The sequence below is a fragment of the Brassica rapa genome, chromosome A01 (genome assembly GCF_000309985.2).
Source record: "Brassica rapa cultivar Chiifu-401-42 chromosome A01, CAAS_Brap_v3.01, whole genome shotgun sequence".
Taxonomy (NCBI): Eukaryota; Viridiplantae; Streptophyta; class Magnoliopsida; order Brassicales; family Brassicaceae; genus Brassica; species Brassica rapa.
Window position 1 is genome coordinate 4,533,345 of NC_024795.2, and position 16,853 is coordinate 4,550,197.

At 35.4% G+C, this 16,853-nt stretch overlaps 3 protein-coding genes across 22 annotated transcripts; 1 reads left to right on the top strand and 2 right to left on the bottom strand.

Moving 5' to 3' along the window:
* Positions 1–1,968: 1,968 nt before the first annotated feature.
* LOC103855364 lies at positions 1,969–2,626 on the top strand. The gene is made up of 2 exons (XM_009132345.3): positions 1,969–2,374; positions 2,483–2,626. Coding segments are annotated over exons 1-2 (345 nt in total). The 5' UTR covers positions 1,969–2,031; the 3' UTR covers positions 2,485–2,626.
* On the bottom strand, positions 2,547–4,473 carry LOC103855360 (probable protein phosphatase 2C 58). The gene is made up of 5 exons (XM_009132336.3): positions 4,110–4,473; positions 3,530–3,772; positions 3,181–3,457; positions 2,954–3,108; positions 2,547–2,871 (listed from the first exon to the last, which is right to left on the bottom strand). Exons 1-5 carry the CDS (start codon positions 4,140–4,142, stop codon positions 2,734–2,736), a joined length of 846 nt encoding a protein of 281 aa, XP_009130584.1. The 5' UTR covers positions 4,143–4,473; the 3' UTR covers positions 2,547–2,733.
* A 4,039-nt stretch (positions 4,474–8,512) lies between these two features.
* LOC103855373 (ethylene-responsive transcription factor 6-like) lies at positions 8,513–14,579 on the bottom strand. Of its 20 annotated transcripts, XM_033272411.1 has the most exons (6): positions 10,658–14,579; positions 10,344–10,404; positions 10,076–10,117; positions 9,782–9,931; positions 9,117–9,627; positions 8,513–9,017 (listed from the first exon to the last, which is right to left on the bottom strand). In XM_033272411.1, the coding sequence occupies exon 1, from the start codon at positions 12,927–12,929 to the stop codon at positions 11,991–11,993; it is 939 nt and encodes a 312-aa protein (XP_033128302.1). In that variant the 5' UTR covers positions 12,930–14,579; the 3' UTR covers positions 8,513–9,017; positions 9,117–9,627; positions 9,782–9,931; positions 10,076–10,117; positions 10,344–10,404; positions 10,658–11,990. The 20 variants fall into 20 exon arrangements, with proteins under 20 accessions (XP_033128302.1, XP_033128265.1, XP_033128279.1 ...); XM_033272374.1 differs by having other exon boundaries at positions 9,782–10,404; positions 10,658–10,807; positions 10,912–14,579; XM_033272388.1 differs by having other exon boundaries at positions 9,782–10,117; positions 10,373–10,404.
* Between the last annotated feature and the right edge of the window lie 2,274 nt (positions 14,580–16,853).

Here is a 16,853-nt window from a genome sequence, read left to right on the forward strand (position 1 = left end):
GTTCATGTCACTAAAATTTAGTTAAATACCATATAAAATAAATAAAATATTTGTTTTGATTTATTTACCAAAAAAATATCATAAATAAATAAGAAGTATTGTTTTGATTTATGTGATTACTCTAATTTAATTATATACATAATACATAGATGAACACAAATAAAACAAGCAATTGCGTGGGTACCGGTAGTGTGGCTCCTACAGATTGCACATTCACAATCTGTGATTAGTAACCTCGGGGCTTCCTAATTCCGTCTTTTTACGTTTTTAAGTAATTTGAGATTTTTATTTTGGATTCTTTTGTTATGTTTTACTAATTTGTTATGTCACTAAATTAGTTAAATCCATTATAATTATTTGTTTTGATTTATTTCCAAAAATTCTTAAATAAGATATTGTGACTATGCTGTTTCTAACTAGATATATTTGTACAAACATATGCAACACAAATTGGCTGAAAGGCTCTGCTGATATCGATTTCCTACATGCACTATTCCACAACTTGATTAGTAACCTCGGGGCTTCCTAATTCCGTCTTTTTACGTTTTTGAAGCAATTTGAGATGCCTTTCTGTTCTTGCATCTTTTGTTATGTTGTTACTCAAATTTGTTATGTCACGTAGAGCATTAGGAAGACGGTCTCCACTTATGTTTATTTCTTCATTAGCTATTGAAGGTTTCCGAATTGGACAATTCTTACGATATGTGTGTACTAATGCTTGTTTTCTCAACTAGGTTGAGTATATTTGTGGAGCCAAACGAGGTATTGCAATCGCATGCAAAGGTTTGGCCATGAAAAGGCTCTTGCTTTCTGAAATATCGATTTTATCCTCACCATGCACTGATGACCACGTGAACCCTTGAATCAACCGGGCCAGCAGCATGTACGTCATGGCCGACCCAATGTACTCTATATCTTTTCTCTCCTTGCTTGGTTCATGATCAACTGAGAGCTGATGCTCAACGCCATTCCTAGACAATAGACATCACTGCCCTTGAGTCTCCAACATTAGCAACCACTAGCTTCTGACCATCGATTAGAATCCAGGTTACAGCCGTTGACCCGCCTTTACCAAGCTTAAGGGACTGCTGAAGCATCACTGCGTATCTGTACGCGTTCATTATAGCATTATCCGTGTCACTCCAAAACTCCTTCTGAGAAAGTGGACTAGTCAGTGGAGTTCACAAAGGATTGATTCTACATATAGATGTTTATCTATCGGTTCAACCTTAAATTCTTATATATAAATCTCCCACGTTATACGTTCAGAACCTTACAGTATGCCTAAGTGTCACTGATATTATCATCTAACAATCATACAATAACTACAATCATTTTCACTGGATTCCAAATTAAGAGCTTAATCATCAATAACGTAACTTACACATGTTTGGACTATTGTTGTTTCGAAAGATATTTTCGAACTTATTAAATTTAAATATTCGTTGGTAGACATCGCACTTACATCAGATTTCTTTCTTTCTCTTGGTTTTTATCTTTGACAGCCGAATCAATAAAACTTGAATTCGATTTAACATAGATATATTATAAGAATAGACTAATCGTTTTTGCATGATTTAGTGGTGCGTCTTCTTGTTGTGTTCTTGATACTCTATATGAAATGGCCAATTCACAAGGGGGTTTATATAGTTCTTATTAGTTGTTATTTTTCACAACGAGGTACCAGTCGAGGAACCGTTGTATTAGATTCGATAACTTATACTCGTTGTATACTAAATTTTGAAGAAAACAAATATATTAAATTTTATGTCTTGGGAACGTGAAGTTTACGACAACACAGTCAGTTTTGAGATATGTTCCTTTTGAATAGAAGAAACGCTTTCTTTCTGTTTTGAAAATAGTTCGCACGCGGCCAAACAGTATTTAAAACCATGCGTGCATGCGTTACTGAATTAAATGTTCTGTTACAGACTTACAGTATATAAGATAGTGTCAGGATTACGTCTGTTATATAACATACAAGCCCACATCAAAATAAACAAACCAAGATAATTTTGTAAAATAGTTAAGATGATGATGATGAGAGTAGCGTTTGCGATGACGTGCATGCTGTTTGCAATCACAACCGCCGACAAGGGTGACCGTCCCTGGCCCCGTGAGTGCCTAGAGGTGGCGAACGTTATGGTGGAAGAATGCAAGCTGTTCTTCGTCGAACAGGAATCGCCTCCCACCGCCGAGTGCTGCGGCTGGTTCAGTAGCCGCCGTGAAAAGGCTAAGGACAGGAGGCGGATTTGCCGGTGTATGGAGTTTCTGACCACAGCCTTTGAAGCAATCAAGCCAAGCGTTTTGGCTCTCTCTGACCAGTGCCATTTCGGCGGTGGCTTCCCCATTTCAAAAAACCATGCATGCGCTTGTAAGCTCCATTCCTTTGACCAAACTCTTTAAACGTCACTTGATATTGATTGAGCATCTCTAATGAAGGTGAATTGTTTGCTTGCTTTTACTTTTATTTTTTTTGCAGAGTATGGGAGATTCGAAGATGAGAATAAGTAGACAAATAAAATCATGATGTTGTATCTCAAGGCTGTTTCAATTTTCTTATTTCATTTATTTGTATGAAAATAAACCAGATTGCTATCATAAATAAATTACATCTTCTGGGAAACATCATTACTGATTTTACAGACAACTTGAAAAAATAACTTAATCTTGCAAACTTGAAGCGATGATTTATAGAGAAATTATCTGAAAAAGAAAACAAAGAATAAGAGACTAATGGAACTTTACAACAATACAGGAGATGTCATCTTTGCTCTTTCTAGATATAGCTTCCTCTATCAAGTGCTTTGCAGCTGCTTGTGGATCTTTGATACTCTTGATCGCATCAACTGCTTCTTGGTTCGACATTACCTGCACTTAAAACATCAACAACTGAGTAAACTGGCGGTTTAAAACCAAACCAAGAAAATACCACTGAAGTCATCTGACTTGCCTTCCAAATACCATCACTAGCAAAAACGATGAACTCAGTCTGATCATCAATCGCCTGGTGCGTAATGTCTGGTTCTGAGCTCAGATGTATCTTTAAACTCTTATCTCCAAACGCTCTCGCAACAGCTAACTGTCCATCAACTCGTGGTACATCCCCTGCAACACGTCATGAAAGTCAATATATACACCATAACTAGTCAAGTACCGAATATAAACACAGCTTTTCACCTGGCATATTTGATACAAATCCACCTCGCTTCTCTATATCTTTCCTCTCCTTGCTTGGTTCATGATCAACCGAGAGCTGATGCGCAACGCCATTCCTAGACATCACTGCCCTGGAGTCTCCAACGTTAGCAACCACTAGCTTCTGACCATCGATTAAAATCCCCGTTACAGCCGTTGACCCTCCTTTACCAAGCTTAAGAGACTGCTGCAGTATCACCGCGTCTGTTGATCTGTACGCGTTCCTTATAGCATTATCCGTCTCACTCCAAAACTCCTTCTGAGAAAAAAAAAACAAAAGGTCATTCACAAAGGATTTTACTTTTAAGCCTTGTAATTAAGATTTACTTACCTCTTTTAGAATGTTGTCGAAGAGATTAGTCTGCAAGTATTTGGCCACGTCATGTCCCAAGTGACCGTCAAAGATGGCAAACAAACCGAGTTCATGGCCGTTGACTTTCTTGAACTCGGAGACTACGTAGTCCTCCATGGGATGGCTTGACTTGCCCTTGACAAAGTGAAAACCGTGGGTAATGTTCTTCCACATCTTGCTTTTGCCTCTTCCCGTGTCAGGAGCCGATCCAAAGAACCCAGCCTTGAAAATAATAATAAATATAGTTAATACTGCAAGCACACAAGAACAAAGATCCAGGAACAAACACTGTCTGTACACACCCATGAACTATAAGCTCAGGCCTTTAACCAGGGAACAGTTTCATAACCACAACAGAGGAATTAAAACTAATATCTATGCACAGAAATCTCCAGACAGAACCATGAAGTTGAAGTTTTTATCATTAAAGGCTAAAAAGATAAACTGCTAAGATCAGAGAAGCTAAAACGAGTCAAAATCATGACCAAACAACAAAAGGGTAACCAGACCAGATCAAGGAGATCTCATAGTAAGAAGAGTCAAATAGCCAAATTTGTACCTTCATCTTATGGAGAATATCTCTGCCTGCCATTCCAAGAAAAGAGTTTGAGACGCTTCTTCTGCGTGTGAATAATGTCTGTGATGATTGAAGTGAAACAAGAACGGAGAGAGAGAGAGAGAGGAGATGGGTTTATGAAAGAAATGGTTTTGACTTTTTTGATGTAAGAAAATGTGAACTAGTGAAGGTGACTCTCTCTCTGTAACAGTATCGGCTGCTGCGTCGTCCAATGCCAACGCGTTCTCTCCAACGACTTTTCTTCTTTGTTTAATGAACGATGTCGTTTCGGTTCCTAAATATTTAAAATGTAGCGGCAGCCCAAGTAGTGTGTACAATACAATACCTTTTGTTTAAATTTTTCTTATATTCCTGTCGGCTCATTCAATAGATTCACTTTCAGAGTGTCTTCTTCGTTCCTTCCAAGTCGTCCTTTGTAGAAAAGAAAGCCTTCCAATTTTTTTCTAAGCGTATAGCTTGGTTTGTTTCATCGGATCGTATGTTTTAACAAAAATCTTTATATATTCTACGTACTCACATACGTCAGTATGATGGAAACTCAGATATATTATACGTCAGTATGATGGAAACTGTTAGAATCGGGTTTATTACGGGCTTCCAATTCAAAACCAATTGGCAATTAGTGGATTGGCCCTAACCCTTTATATAGTAGTAGATTAATTCTTATATATCCGATGTGGGATGTTTCTCATCAATACCCTCCCTCACGCTCAGACATCTAGGTCTGAAGCGTGGACAATGTGGGAATAACATCCACAGAGAGCCCAACATCGGTATAGTAGTAGTAGTTGTAGTAAATTAGGTCAAAGGATCTTATCGCTCTGATACCATGTTAGAATCGGGTTTATTACGGGCTTCCAACTCAAAACCAATTGGCAATTAGTGGATTGGCCCTAACCCTTTATATAGTAGTAGATTAATTCTTATATATCCGATGTGGGATGTTTCTCATCAATACCCTCCCTCACGCTCAGACATCTAGGTCTGAAGCGTGGACAATGTGGGAATAACATCCACAGAGAGCCCAACATCGGTATAGTAGTAGTAGTTGTAGTAAATTAGGTTAAAGGATCTTATCGCTCTGATACCATGTTAGAATCGAGTTTATTACGGGCTTTCAACTCAAAACCAATTGGCAATTAGTGGATTGACCCTAACCCTTTATATAGTAGTAGATTAATTCTTATATATCCGATGTGGGATGTTTCTCATCAATAGAAACTCAGATATATTAGTCATTTTTTTTCAAAACTTCATTTATTCCAAGTTTTTATTGAATTTGATTGTCAAGATGATTAAGATATATGATCAATAACACACATAAACGAGGGGGGCAACGAGTTGGTGGTTTGTCTAATCAAGGTTCTGTCATTGATATACAATCACACATACATATGTAGTAGTCCAATTCCAAAAGTTAGTAGTCAAATATTTAGTAGTCCATAAATATGTAGTAGTCCAAAAATTGTTACTTATCAATAGACATTATGGCTTCGAATGGTAAAATCCGTCCCGCACCGCACCGCAGTTAACAGTAACAAAAATCTTTACATATACCATATATCTATACGTTTTTATAACTGTCAGAACCGCACCGCAGTCAAACTGCTTGTCCCGCACCGTTCAATCCGCTGTTACCATTCGGAGCCTATGTCTAAAGCAAGAGAGAAATCGTACATGTGGTTCTTGGCACAAGAAGTTTCATCAGAACAAGCGAGACAGGACAGTGATGTAGAAGGAAAGGCAGGCAAAAAATGGCAACCTCCCCGCTCAACATGGATGAACTGCAACATTGATTTCTCCTGGTCGACCTCATTACAGCTAGGAGGAGGAGCGTGGGTACTGAGGAATTCGCAGGGAGTGGTTATGCTTCACGGTAGAAGGGCCTTCTCTTCGTGCTCATCCCAACAGGAGGCAGCGTTTGTTGTGATGCAGTGGGCGGTTGCAAGTATGAGCCATCACAGGATGCAAAAGGTAATCTTTTCAATAAACGACTCTTATGTCGTCGTGGTGATCACAAGACCAAGAAGATGGCTGATAAATACCAAAAAAATAAAAAATAAAAAAATAAAGAAGAAAATAAATAACAAATACCACTTGAAGCTAGAAGACAAAAATACTAAAGAGAGCTAGATTTAAAATGTCCCACATTGGAAAGAGAAAGAAATAATAAATGGTTTATAAGTGTAAAGGCACCATCATCTCATAAGCTGGCTTTTGAGAATGAATTCTACCTTTGGACTTTTAAAGTGTTAGCTAGGTTCAATTGTAATAATTGGGACAAATTAATATCTACTCTAACAATTGGTGAGCGTGGCCATCTTTTAAACCTCAGGGACGGTGGATTTTGGAAGCTTTGCAAGAAGTTGTGTGGTGGAGAATCCAAAAAGAAGAAAGAGCAACCAATAGAACTTAGAAGGGCTGATATCATTGCTACAAGTGTATCCAAAGAGCTAAGAATTCGATCTTATGTGGCAACAGGTGGTCCTGTGTGGCTCAGACATATCTTTGACAGTGAGAGAAGCTCCCCCTCTACAAGGTTACCCTGACAGAGTTGTTGATGGTATGAGTACTGTTAGGTTGTGGTACTCTGTTTTTCTTACTAGGAGAAGTGATCGGAGTTATGGCGTTATGAGGATATTGTATCGCTTTAGGCTAACCTTTTGTTTTAGCTCCTTTATGGCTAACTAGAGATTTTGCCCGGGCTACGCCCGGGTATATTCAAATAATTTTATATTTAATATTTATATTACAATATATTACTTCGATGTTATAAGAGTATAAATAGAAATTGAATTAGAAATCAGTAAAACTTACAATTTATTTTTTTACTATCTAAAATATGTATGGGATGGTAAACAAATGCAAAATTAATACAAAATTTGTTAAACTGTAGTTATTATCCAAAGTATCTTTTCTTACATATTTATGTTATTAAGTAAATATATTATTAATCTCCACATCACATATTTCTTTGTATATGTATTATTTATTTCATATTTATATGTTATTTATATCTTATTTAATATTTTATTATATATTTTTATGATAATAATCTATTTTTTCAATTTTAAAGTAAAGCTAATTTAAATACTCATTGCTTTAAATAAGACAACTTTAAAAAAATTTGTATGTGTTAAATACACTGAAAATGTTAAATATAATATTATTTATCTATAAATTTTTAATGTTAAATATAATATTATTTATCTATAAATTTTTAATGCTAAATATAATATATATAAATAATTAATTTTACTTTTGCTATATTATATCCTTTATTTTTGTTATATAATATTTGAAAAATTAGGATGAAATATTTTGAATTTGCGTTTTGTTCTAACATCATTATTTATATTTAGTATATATTTTAGATGTAAAAAAATTGAAGTTTCTATTAATATTTTAGTAATCATGTCTAACTCTTTATTAAAAGTTCAAAATATTATAAAAAAATATTTTTTTAAAAAACTTTCTCTTATTTTATGTATCATATATTTATCTATACATCATCTGATTTAATTAAATAATTTAATATATATATATATATATGTATATATATAAATATGTTCATAAAAAATCATAAAATCTGTAATCAGTTTGGATATTTAAATATGTAAATTTATGCCAAAAAGTGATTCAATAATTTATGTAATAATGTTGATTTATAGATAAATTTTCCTACATATGGGACAACTTATGTTTGTATGAAGCCATGGTCAATGCATAGGCGATGGAAAGTATGGCAGCAAGTAAGAAAGCATAGACAGGTTCCATTGTTGAAATTTCCGAAGCATACCGTGCATGTATCGTTTTTTTTCTTCTTTAATTGGAGGCCTATTAGTTCTCTCAAGACTGGTGATGATAAGGTCGACGTCAAGTCTTATATTTTTGGTTGTAATCTGTGATGGGAAGAATAACTTGAAGATCATCAGTTATGTTATTGTCATCTATTATCATCGGTTGTTTATAAATTCATTATGTATTGGGTCGTCTCTTGGATAAGCAGTTGAGTCGAGATATTATATTTCATGGTATGTTAATATAAATTCAATACCTTTGTTAGAGTCTTTAAATTTATCTTGATTGTCGATGATAAATGGTAGCTGAAAATCAGTGATAAATTGGTCCAGGATTCTTATATTTTTTACCTTCATCAATTTTAAACGAACTATTAGCTTGGTTTTATGGCTTCACTAAAATTTTGGAAAAGCATAGTAATAAGATGTGATTCTTTTTTTATAAACTATAATCGAGGTAAGTGCATTGCTCTCGCAATTACAAAATAGTTACAGAACTAAAATCATGAATCTTGGGAATACGGCATGTAACTTCTCCTAACCTAGTACTATGCTTTGTATAAATTTAACTTAGTTTTGGCTCTATAGTAAAATATCGGATTTATCTTTATTGACATAGATAACAAAATAGAATTTGCATAAGTCATGCATCTATTAGGAATTTGAGAGGTACCATGTAGTCAGAAAATGGCTTACAATAGAAGTCTAAGGGCTTATGCATTATGTTTCTGCTCTTGGCAGCACCCGTAAATCCCACTGTACAACAACGACCTGTGAAAATTTACGACCAAACTTCCAATGTACCTTGGCGAGTAAGATTTCCCACTTGGACCAGGGTCCTTGAGATCATCAATGTACTTCCTCCAGACTATCGTACCACATCTTTCCTTTGCTGAAAGAGTTTATTTTCCTGATTTTGGGGATCTAGATGTTCTCTTGCGTGAGGACAAACTCGCCGTACATTGCAGACGTCTTTCCCTAGAATAAGAACAAAGATAACTGAGCTCGAGTATATACAGTAGCCGGCTGCTAGCAAGTTGTGCCCAGGTTGTCACGCGTTTATTATATGTATTTTTTCTTCTGACCAAAGCTGCAAGGAACACACAGCAGTAGACCAACAACATTATGAACACTGTGTATCTTTTCTGAGTGGCCATGTGGAAAGTGAAAGGGAGAGTAGTTCATTTACAGTGGAAATATCATTGGACTCGTAGGGGCTGTAGACACCAATTATGGAACCGGTGGAAACTCCAGCGATGATGTTGGAGGAACCGTCCAACTATGAAGTTGTCGGAGCAATTATTTAACATGAGCAATCAGAAAGAATCAGATCAAGAACTCAAGCTCCAAGATGGATTTCTCATCTCCTACTTCCCTATAGAAGAACCATTTGTCAATTAGTATCAGATGATTCCCAGATTTAGACAACACAACACACCCTCAAAATATTATTAACAAAAAACCATTTTTCCTTCGAACCCAAACGTTTGAAACTTTGGGTGAAGGCGGTTGGCTTCTTCGTCAAACACACTGAGATAGAGAGTTAAATCAAGGAGCAGTTGTGATGATGCAATATCCAAACTTGTAAAACATGTCCTCTTAAATATTTAACTGGTTGAAACAATTGTTGAGTGTATTACTACAGAGCCCTGACTTGGCCCAGAAGCCATGAGTTTGCTGTCCAAGGTGATTCCCAGGTCCTGCAAGAGACAGAGCCAGGAAAGTGAAGAAGAGTCATTGAACAAATATTCTAAAGCTGCAACTTTAGGTATTCATCCATATAAAACGAATGTGCATAGCTATTAAAAGTGAACCAGGAACCAACATAAATATAGCGTAGAGATTTTCATGTACCTGATCGATGCAAAAGTTAACTAAAACTTTTGTGAAACGAAGACTACTCCAGCAGCTTGCTGGTAACTCTTTGGAGCAACCCTTTGCATATTAACCTCGTGGAAGCATGACCATAGGTTTTTAAGAGTTTTCAATATCTCATTAAAAACACTGCACGTTTTAGCCGTTGATGCGTATATAAGGTGGTTATATATTGATTTCATTTCTTTGACCATGAAGGAAGTTTAAATCTAAAACAATAAAGTATTAGGCTATGTATATCACCTACGTGTATAACCATCATCATAAGCTTACCCATCATCTGTTTTACTTGAAGGCACGTGATTGTGGAATCACCTGCACAGAAAGAAAGAAGGTGTCTCGGGTAAGAAGAAGCCAATGATGATCCTTATGAAGTTATAAGCATCACATCACATAGAACATGATAAAACCCAAAAAAAAAAAAAATTAAACATGACAAAGCCTACAAACGTTGTAAGAAAAGTAAGTTGACTCAAAAGTACCATCATCAGGTTAAGCCATAGATTAGATTGGAAGTTTAACGGTGATGATTAAAACATACTGACAGAAAGACCAAGTTGTCTCATGCACCTGCTGTGGATTTCAACGTATTCTTCATAAGACTGCAAAAACAAACAAAAAAATAAGCACAAGACTTTGTCAAAGATTAGACAAAAAACATCACTTCAAAACTGGAGCTCATGATGCTTCTCAAGAAACATAAGAAAGCCCCTTTTGATGCAAAACTTTAGCTAAACCCTGAGATATAGTTGAATATGGATCAGATATATCCCGGATGCTTAAAAAAAAAAACACTATAAACTTTTGCTACATTGGCTCTCGAAAGGCAAACCCCATGAGTTGGATCGTAAATACTTTTCTTTCTCCCGGAAATATTCTGAGGCTACACCATATCCTCTCTGCTATGCAACATGGAATCTGCTGAGGTCATCCTGGTTTGAGTAGACCATAGAAGGGTAGGCATCCGTGTATGGCCCCACATATTGTTATTGTACTCTTCGTCTCCTGAGAAAGATGGAGGTTCAACGGGAGAAAACAAAACAAAAGTTTAATTGAGCCTCAGAGAACTAAATAACTACATAACAACTTCGATTTAAAAAAAGGCAAACCTGCTTCGGCAGGCAGACAGGAATCGTAAAAAGTTAAAAAAATTTCATACTTCCAAGAAACGCAGAAGATTGCCTTACTACCGTATGTGTAATGAATCAGAAGGGTTGAATCTGGTGAAGAGTGAGATTCTGAGTTTTATGCAACCCTTTTATAATTGAACAGATTAAAGAAATTAAGAAAGGGTAACTTAAATCGACTCCATGGAAGAGAGTTAAAGGCGAATCTTAATAATGGTTTCAATGAATACAAAATATAACACCTCAATTACGTCAGAGCCGGTGGAGTTTCAAGCAGATGAAGCGCGATACGGGCTTCTCGATTCTGAACACTATCGGGCTGGTGAAACGCGAGGCCCAAACGACATAGGAGAAGCGGCTGACGTGGCGGAAATCTGAACTCCTATTGGTCGATTTTATTTGGGGACGTGGACAGCCTCCCTACTCCTCATATAACCCTTTTAGTATTAGTTAGATATCTAGTGTATGTAATCTTGAAACTTCCATTTGCGTTAATGTTAATCAATAGATGAAAAAAAAAGTTTTAATCGCTCTTTCTTGATTATACCAACCTAACTAGAAAACTCAAATCACATAAACTAAGATTTTCCATAAGATGCATCACAATAAATATAGAGAGATCTATATAGAATGGTATGTAAAATGATATGTTCCATTTTGTTTATACGTTGGCTTTTGAGTGGTATGTAAAATCTGTGATTATACGTTGTCATTTTGTTTTATATTTTTGCAGAGTATGGGAAATTCAAAGATGAGAAGAAGTAGACAAAGAACATCATGATGTTGTATCTCAAGGCTTGTAACTTGAAATCACAGATTTTACATCTTTCAAAATGAATTCAGTCACGTTGGGAATTAATAGTCTAAAGTCAAAATGTTATTTCGATATGATTTTATTGACTGCATGTTGAAACTTGAAAGTCGTATTATACAAAGAACAAATAAATGAATAAAATTTTCCCGAATGTGTGTGCAACAAAAAGAATCAAGAGATCATAAAAAACACGTGTACGCCGTAGTAATTCCACGTCAGCATACAGCAAGCTGAACCCAACAGACATTTAGACAACAGTCAATTGTGGATAACCAAACGGTGGATGTGGTGACAACGGCGAGAAAAGCGGCATGCTTAGAAACTCCGTCAAGTCCCAGTCATCTACCCCCGTCAAACTCGACGTCACTTGCTCAACGCCGTGACTCTCCTCCGTCTTCACAACTTTCGCAACAACCCTCGTTTCTTCCTCCTCAGCTCCGTCTCGCTTCCGTTTGTTCTGACCATTCTCAGCGCGTGGCTCCCACATCCCAACCTCGAGCGGGAAATTCACGATGGCCTTAGCTCCTCGGAGCCTAAACGCCGCTTGGTCGTAAGCCCTCGCCGCTTCGATCGCCGTGTCGAACGTCCCGAGCCACACCCTGGTTCCGCGGCGGGTCGGATCTCTGATCTCCGCCGCGAATTTCCCCCACGGCCTCATCCTCACTCCTCTGTAGTGCCTCTTCTCTTCCGCGGCCACCTGTGGTAAGGGAACCTGTTCTCGCTGAGGCTTTCCGGCTGCGAATTGGATCCACTCGGATCTGTTCGGCGGCGCGATCTTCAGCGGCGGTTTTCGATTCGATTGCGAGACGACCGGAGGATTCGATTGGAACGTGAAGGAATCGTTTGGTGCAAGTGGAGTATCGGTTATTTCCGGTTTAGTCTCGAATTCAGGAAAATCGAAACCGGTTTGGTCAAATGAACCGAAGAATGAAAAATCGGAGCTGGTTTCCCATGGATTGGTAGTGGTGGCATTAGGCAACGGGGATAATTCGTCGAGGAGATACTTCTTGATGAAGAAAAGAGCTGATGTTTCGCTTGGCGTGGCCATTAGAGAACAGAGGATCGGAGGAAGATGGTTAATTGAAAGAAGGAAGGATTCGATTTGACAGTAGAGGAGAGTGTGGAAATGTATATATATAGGAAGAAAGAGTCTTAGGTCAATGAGAGACACTTTCCAAGGCAACATCCTTTTGTGTTTTTAAATTGAAATAAAAATAATCAGCTGCGGAATGTTGTATATACACCCGTGTGTATTTTAATGATTGTAGACCGTTAGATTAGATATATAAACCACCAGTCAACGGTACGATCGTGTGGGTTCATCGATGGCAGCTGAGGTGAAATAAAAAACCTTTAGGCTGCGCGATATAACTTAGATGTATTATATTGTTTCTTTTGTTTTCATAGAGTTGGTAAGAATTGATTGATTCATGCATAATAAAAGGTTAATCAAAAGATTCGTACTCATAATATTAAAAGAATTGTTGGTGTTGATGTCTGACTAAATTACTTACCAGTTGCGATCGACCGTGCTGACAAATTTTTGGATAATCTTGGTTTCAACTACGATTATAAACAAGTTATTAAGGTTGAACGACGATTAAACACGTTTATTGTGGTTGGAATAATAACAATTAGTGGAGGAAGAAAAACTGGTTGAAACTTTTACCTCGAAATTATATTTGTATTAAGGATAAAATCCCTTGCAACAATAGTTATGGTTGTTTCTTTCTGTCATATTATATTTTCCTTTCGCTACAGATTTAGTGAAGGGCAGAAACTTTGTTTGTTTTTGGACGACATGCCACAGCATGCCATGTTCATTTTGTTCAGCGTCATTATTATTACATTATCGATGACATGACACATCTATTTATACAATATAGTTTTGTATAACTACGACATTAAGCAAACATGCAAGATCAAGTTACGTTAAACTCATTTCTCTTTTCTTCGCTGAATTTTTTTTTTGGTATAATTTATTCACTGAATTGATAAATATGCTAAAAAGTTAAATGATTCATAATGGAGTATAAAACTAATGGAAACCGATAATATTTCCAGAAACTAAAAGCCCATAAAAGAAAAACATAAGGGAGATGAAGCTCTATGAGAAAGAGCCAAATGACAATATTAGAAAGCTTCAGATTGCTGACAATAAAGACTCTAAATCCGAATTCATTGACCCACTTACAAGATCAGTTATCCTTTTGTGAGAAAGTAATAAATCTTTTGGATTTCTAAAAAAAAAAACAAATCTTTTGCATGTAGATAGTTAAAGTTGGACGTACAAATATGAAATATCCGAGTATAAAAATTGATGGTCATAATTGAAGCTTTGCTCAATGGAAGTCAGAATCCTTTTTTAGTGTTGGTTTTGTCTTGTGGGTTTCGTTTTTTCAAGTAGCCTTGTTTAGAGTAGTTTATGGACTTTACTCTGTTAGGTTGTATGATCGTTTATGCTAATGTTGATGCTTTCAGGAATGCGCAAAGTTTGTCTTTAGATGGGTATTTTCATTTTTCTGTTTTTTTATTTATGGGCTAAAAACATTTCTCCTTTTACTTTTAGATACAAATTTCATAGGTTTCACACAAATTTAAAAAAAAAACAAATATAGTTAGTTACGTTATAAATACATCACTTACCAAATACTTTTCATAACTATTGAGCTATTTGTAAATTCTCAATAGTATTTTAGTAGAGAAAAAAGTTTGATCATTCATATATATTTTTCATATTTGAATTATTACTATCCTCGAGGTCCATTCAACCAAAATCTTCAGATCCAAACTCTCTTAATCAAATATCTTTCAAACTATTCGATTTTTTTATGTGGGGGGGGGGGGGTAACGTCTGATAATTTTTTATTCGGAAATTGTTTGAAAACGGGTATGTGCATGTACATCTTGTCTCTTTCAAACTTATGATTGAACACGTGCGGTTATGACATTTGGTCTTTTTATTTGTAGTACAATTTCAAATTGAACAACAAAGAAATTGTCAAAATTAACCAAAACCATTACATATTCTTAATCATATTTCTGGATTTGGTTTCTCATACTTTGGAAGAACTATATTATGTTATTGGGACTTGTCTTTTTTTTTGCTAAAAGGATTACTTGTCTTGATTATTTACAAATAAAGTTTTGTGATAAGAATTAGATACATAAATGTTTTTTGGAATATTGTTGGTTTGTTGCGCAATTTCTTATTGTCGTAGGTAGATCTTTGTTGGCGAACTCGAAATTTAAGTAGGGACGCACGTGCAGATATGTTTCTTGGCTAATTTTACAAAGTCTGTTTCAAATTCAATGTTCTACGGTCAAAACTTAAAGTCTTACACGACCCATCTTGGTCAATTTTAAAGCTGACGTGTCATAGGCCTTCCATAGTATTTTGGTCAACTTATCACCTCTAAAATCTCTAATCTTCCAAAAGGGACCCAAAATTCTAAGTGAATATGGGCTTCATATGAATATTCGTTAGATAATTAAAACTTATTATGGTAAGCTGCAAGGCATCACAATTAAATAAGAAGTTTTAGGATTGAGGGAATGCTCAACTCACAAGAGATTTGACATGTGAAGAAAAATATAGTAGGTTTGGACATCAGCAACATATCATCTTTTTCTACTTAAGGAAAAAGAATCATCTTTATATTTTAGGTAATACCGTATAAAAATAACATATTGAATCTAGATCAAGTAGTATATTGTTGAGGGCGATAAGATTATTGAAGTAAAAGCCTAGCTAAGCTATAGAGCCTGCCAAATATTTAACGGCAAACATTGCTCAAGTAAATTCAAAAATTTGTATTTTCGACGAATTTTAGACATCATAACGGCTATCAAAGTTATTAATATTTCAACTATGGTGTGAGTGAACTATTAAGGAATGAGCATGTTAATGGTGAACTCTTGACGTTTATGGACAAGTGCATAGTGAAAGGTTAAATTTTACATTATAAATTCGAGGAGGCCTATTACTTATCTTACTTTTTAAAAAAGATGGCTCCATCATGAAGCCTTAGCCTATTACTTATATCTTACTTTTTAAAAGTGATGGCTCCATCATGATAGCAATGTTTCATCTGAATTAATACCAGTTTAGCTAGCGAAAGAATGTATTATAAGATCTATAGGTAGATTTTCCATCAACGGAATAAAGCTTTTTGTGATTTCAAACCAATATATATATATAGGGGAGTGCAATTAAGTACATCAAAGAGATCTGGTATCCTCTTTATAATTAGATAAAGTTCGTGAATTTGAAAGAATAACCATCGTTCTTCGAAGGAGACTTCTTAGAAAGTTGACAGAAGGGTGAGACCTCATTCATAATATATCTTCGGCCAAGAAATTATACAAGCTAAATGTACCATTTTCTTCTGTGAAAGGATGAATTTATAATCTATTTTCAGCCAATAATTAAAACATATGTTGAAAACAGCAGAAAATGAACTGAAATGTCATTTAATGTTTTACACACGCTTTAAAAAAAATAGATACTAATTTTATATTTATTTGAGTATTAAAATTCTATAGTATTTATTATCTTTATTAATTTCATTAGAAACTAAATTAACAAAAAAAACTATTGGAATCATAAAACAATACTTCCAGCTAGGGGTGGGCACTTTACCCGATATCCGAAGTGGCACCCGAACCCGATCCAAAAAACCCGAACCGAAATCCGAACCGAAGTAGCAAAATATCCGAACGGGTATTGAATTAAGAGAGATTGGATATCCGAACCCGAACGGATAATACCCGAACCCGAATGGATATCCGAAAATAACCGAACATATGTATAATTAACCTTATATTTCTAGTTTATATTTTTCATTTTATATAAAGTATTTATATTGATACTACACATATTTTAAGTTCATAAGATATACATACAATTACGGAGAAAATGATTTGCTACTCACTTAAAATACATGTCAAATTTTTTATTTCAAGAATTAACAAAAAGTTACATCCAAAATTTAAAAACAATAATCAAATTAATGTTTTTTAGTTTCAAAATGTTATGTCCAAATCTATTAACCATTCAATCTATTAAAAATAAAAGATTAGTGAAGTGAAAGTTATATTTTTAAATACA

What these genes read in the sequence shown, in the direction of transcription:
- LOC103855364 (XM_009132345.3), top strand. Translation starts at nt 2,032, where the DNA reads ATGATGATGATGAGAGTAGCGTTTGCGATGACGTGCATGCTGTTTGCA.
- LOC103855373 (XM_033272374.1), bottom strand. Translation starts at nt 12,929, where the DNA reads ATGTTGCCTTGGAAAGTGTCTCTCATTGACCTAAGACTCTTTCTTCCT.
- LOC103855360 (XM_009132336.3), bottom strand. Translation starts at nt 4,142, where the DNA reads ATGGCAGGCAGAGATATTCTCCATAAGATGAAG. An exon ending in ATATTCTCCATAAGATGAAG is followed by an intron (nt 3,773 to 4,109) that starts GTACAAATTTGG and finishes ATTATTTTCAAG; the next exon opens with GCTGGGTTCTTTGGATCGGC. An exon ending in TCGACAACATTCTAAAAGAG is followed by an intron (nt 3,458 to 3,529) that starts GTAAGTAAATCT and finishes TTTTTTTCTCAG; the next exon opens with AAGGAGTTTTGGAGTGAGAC.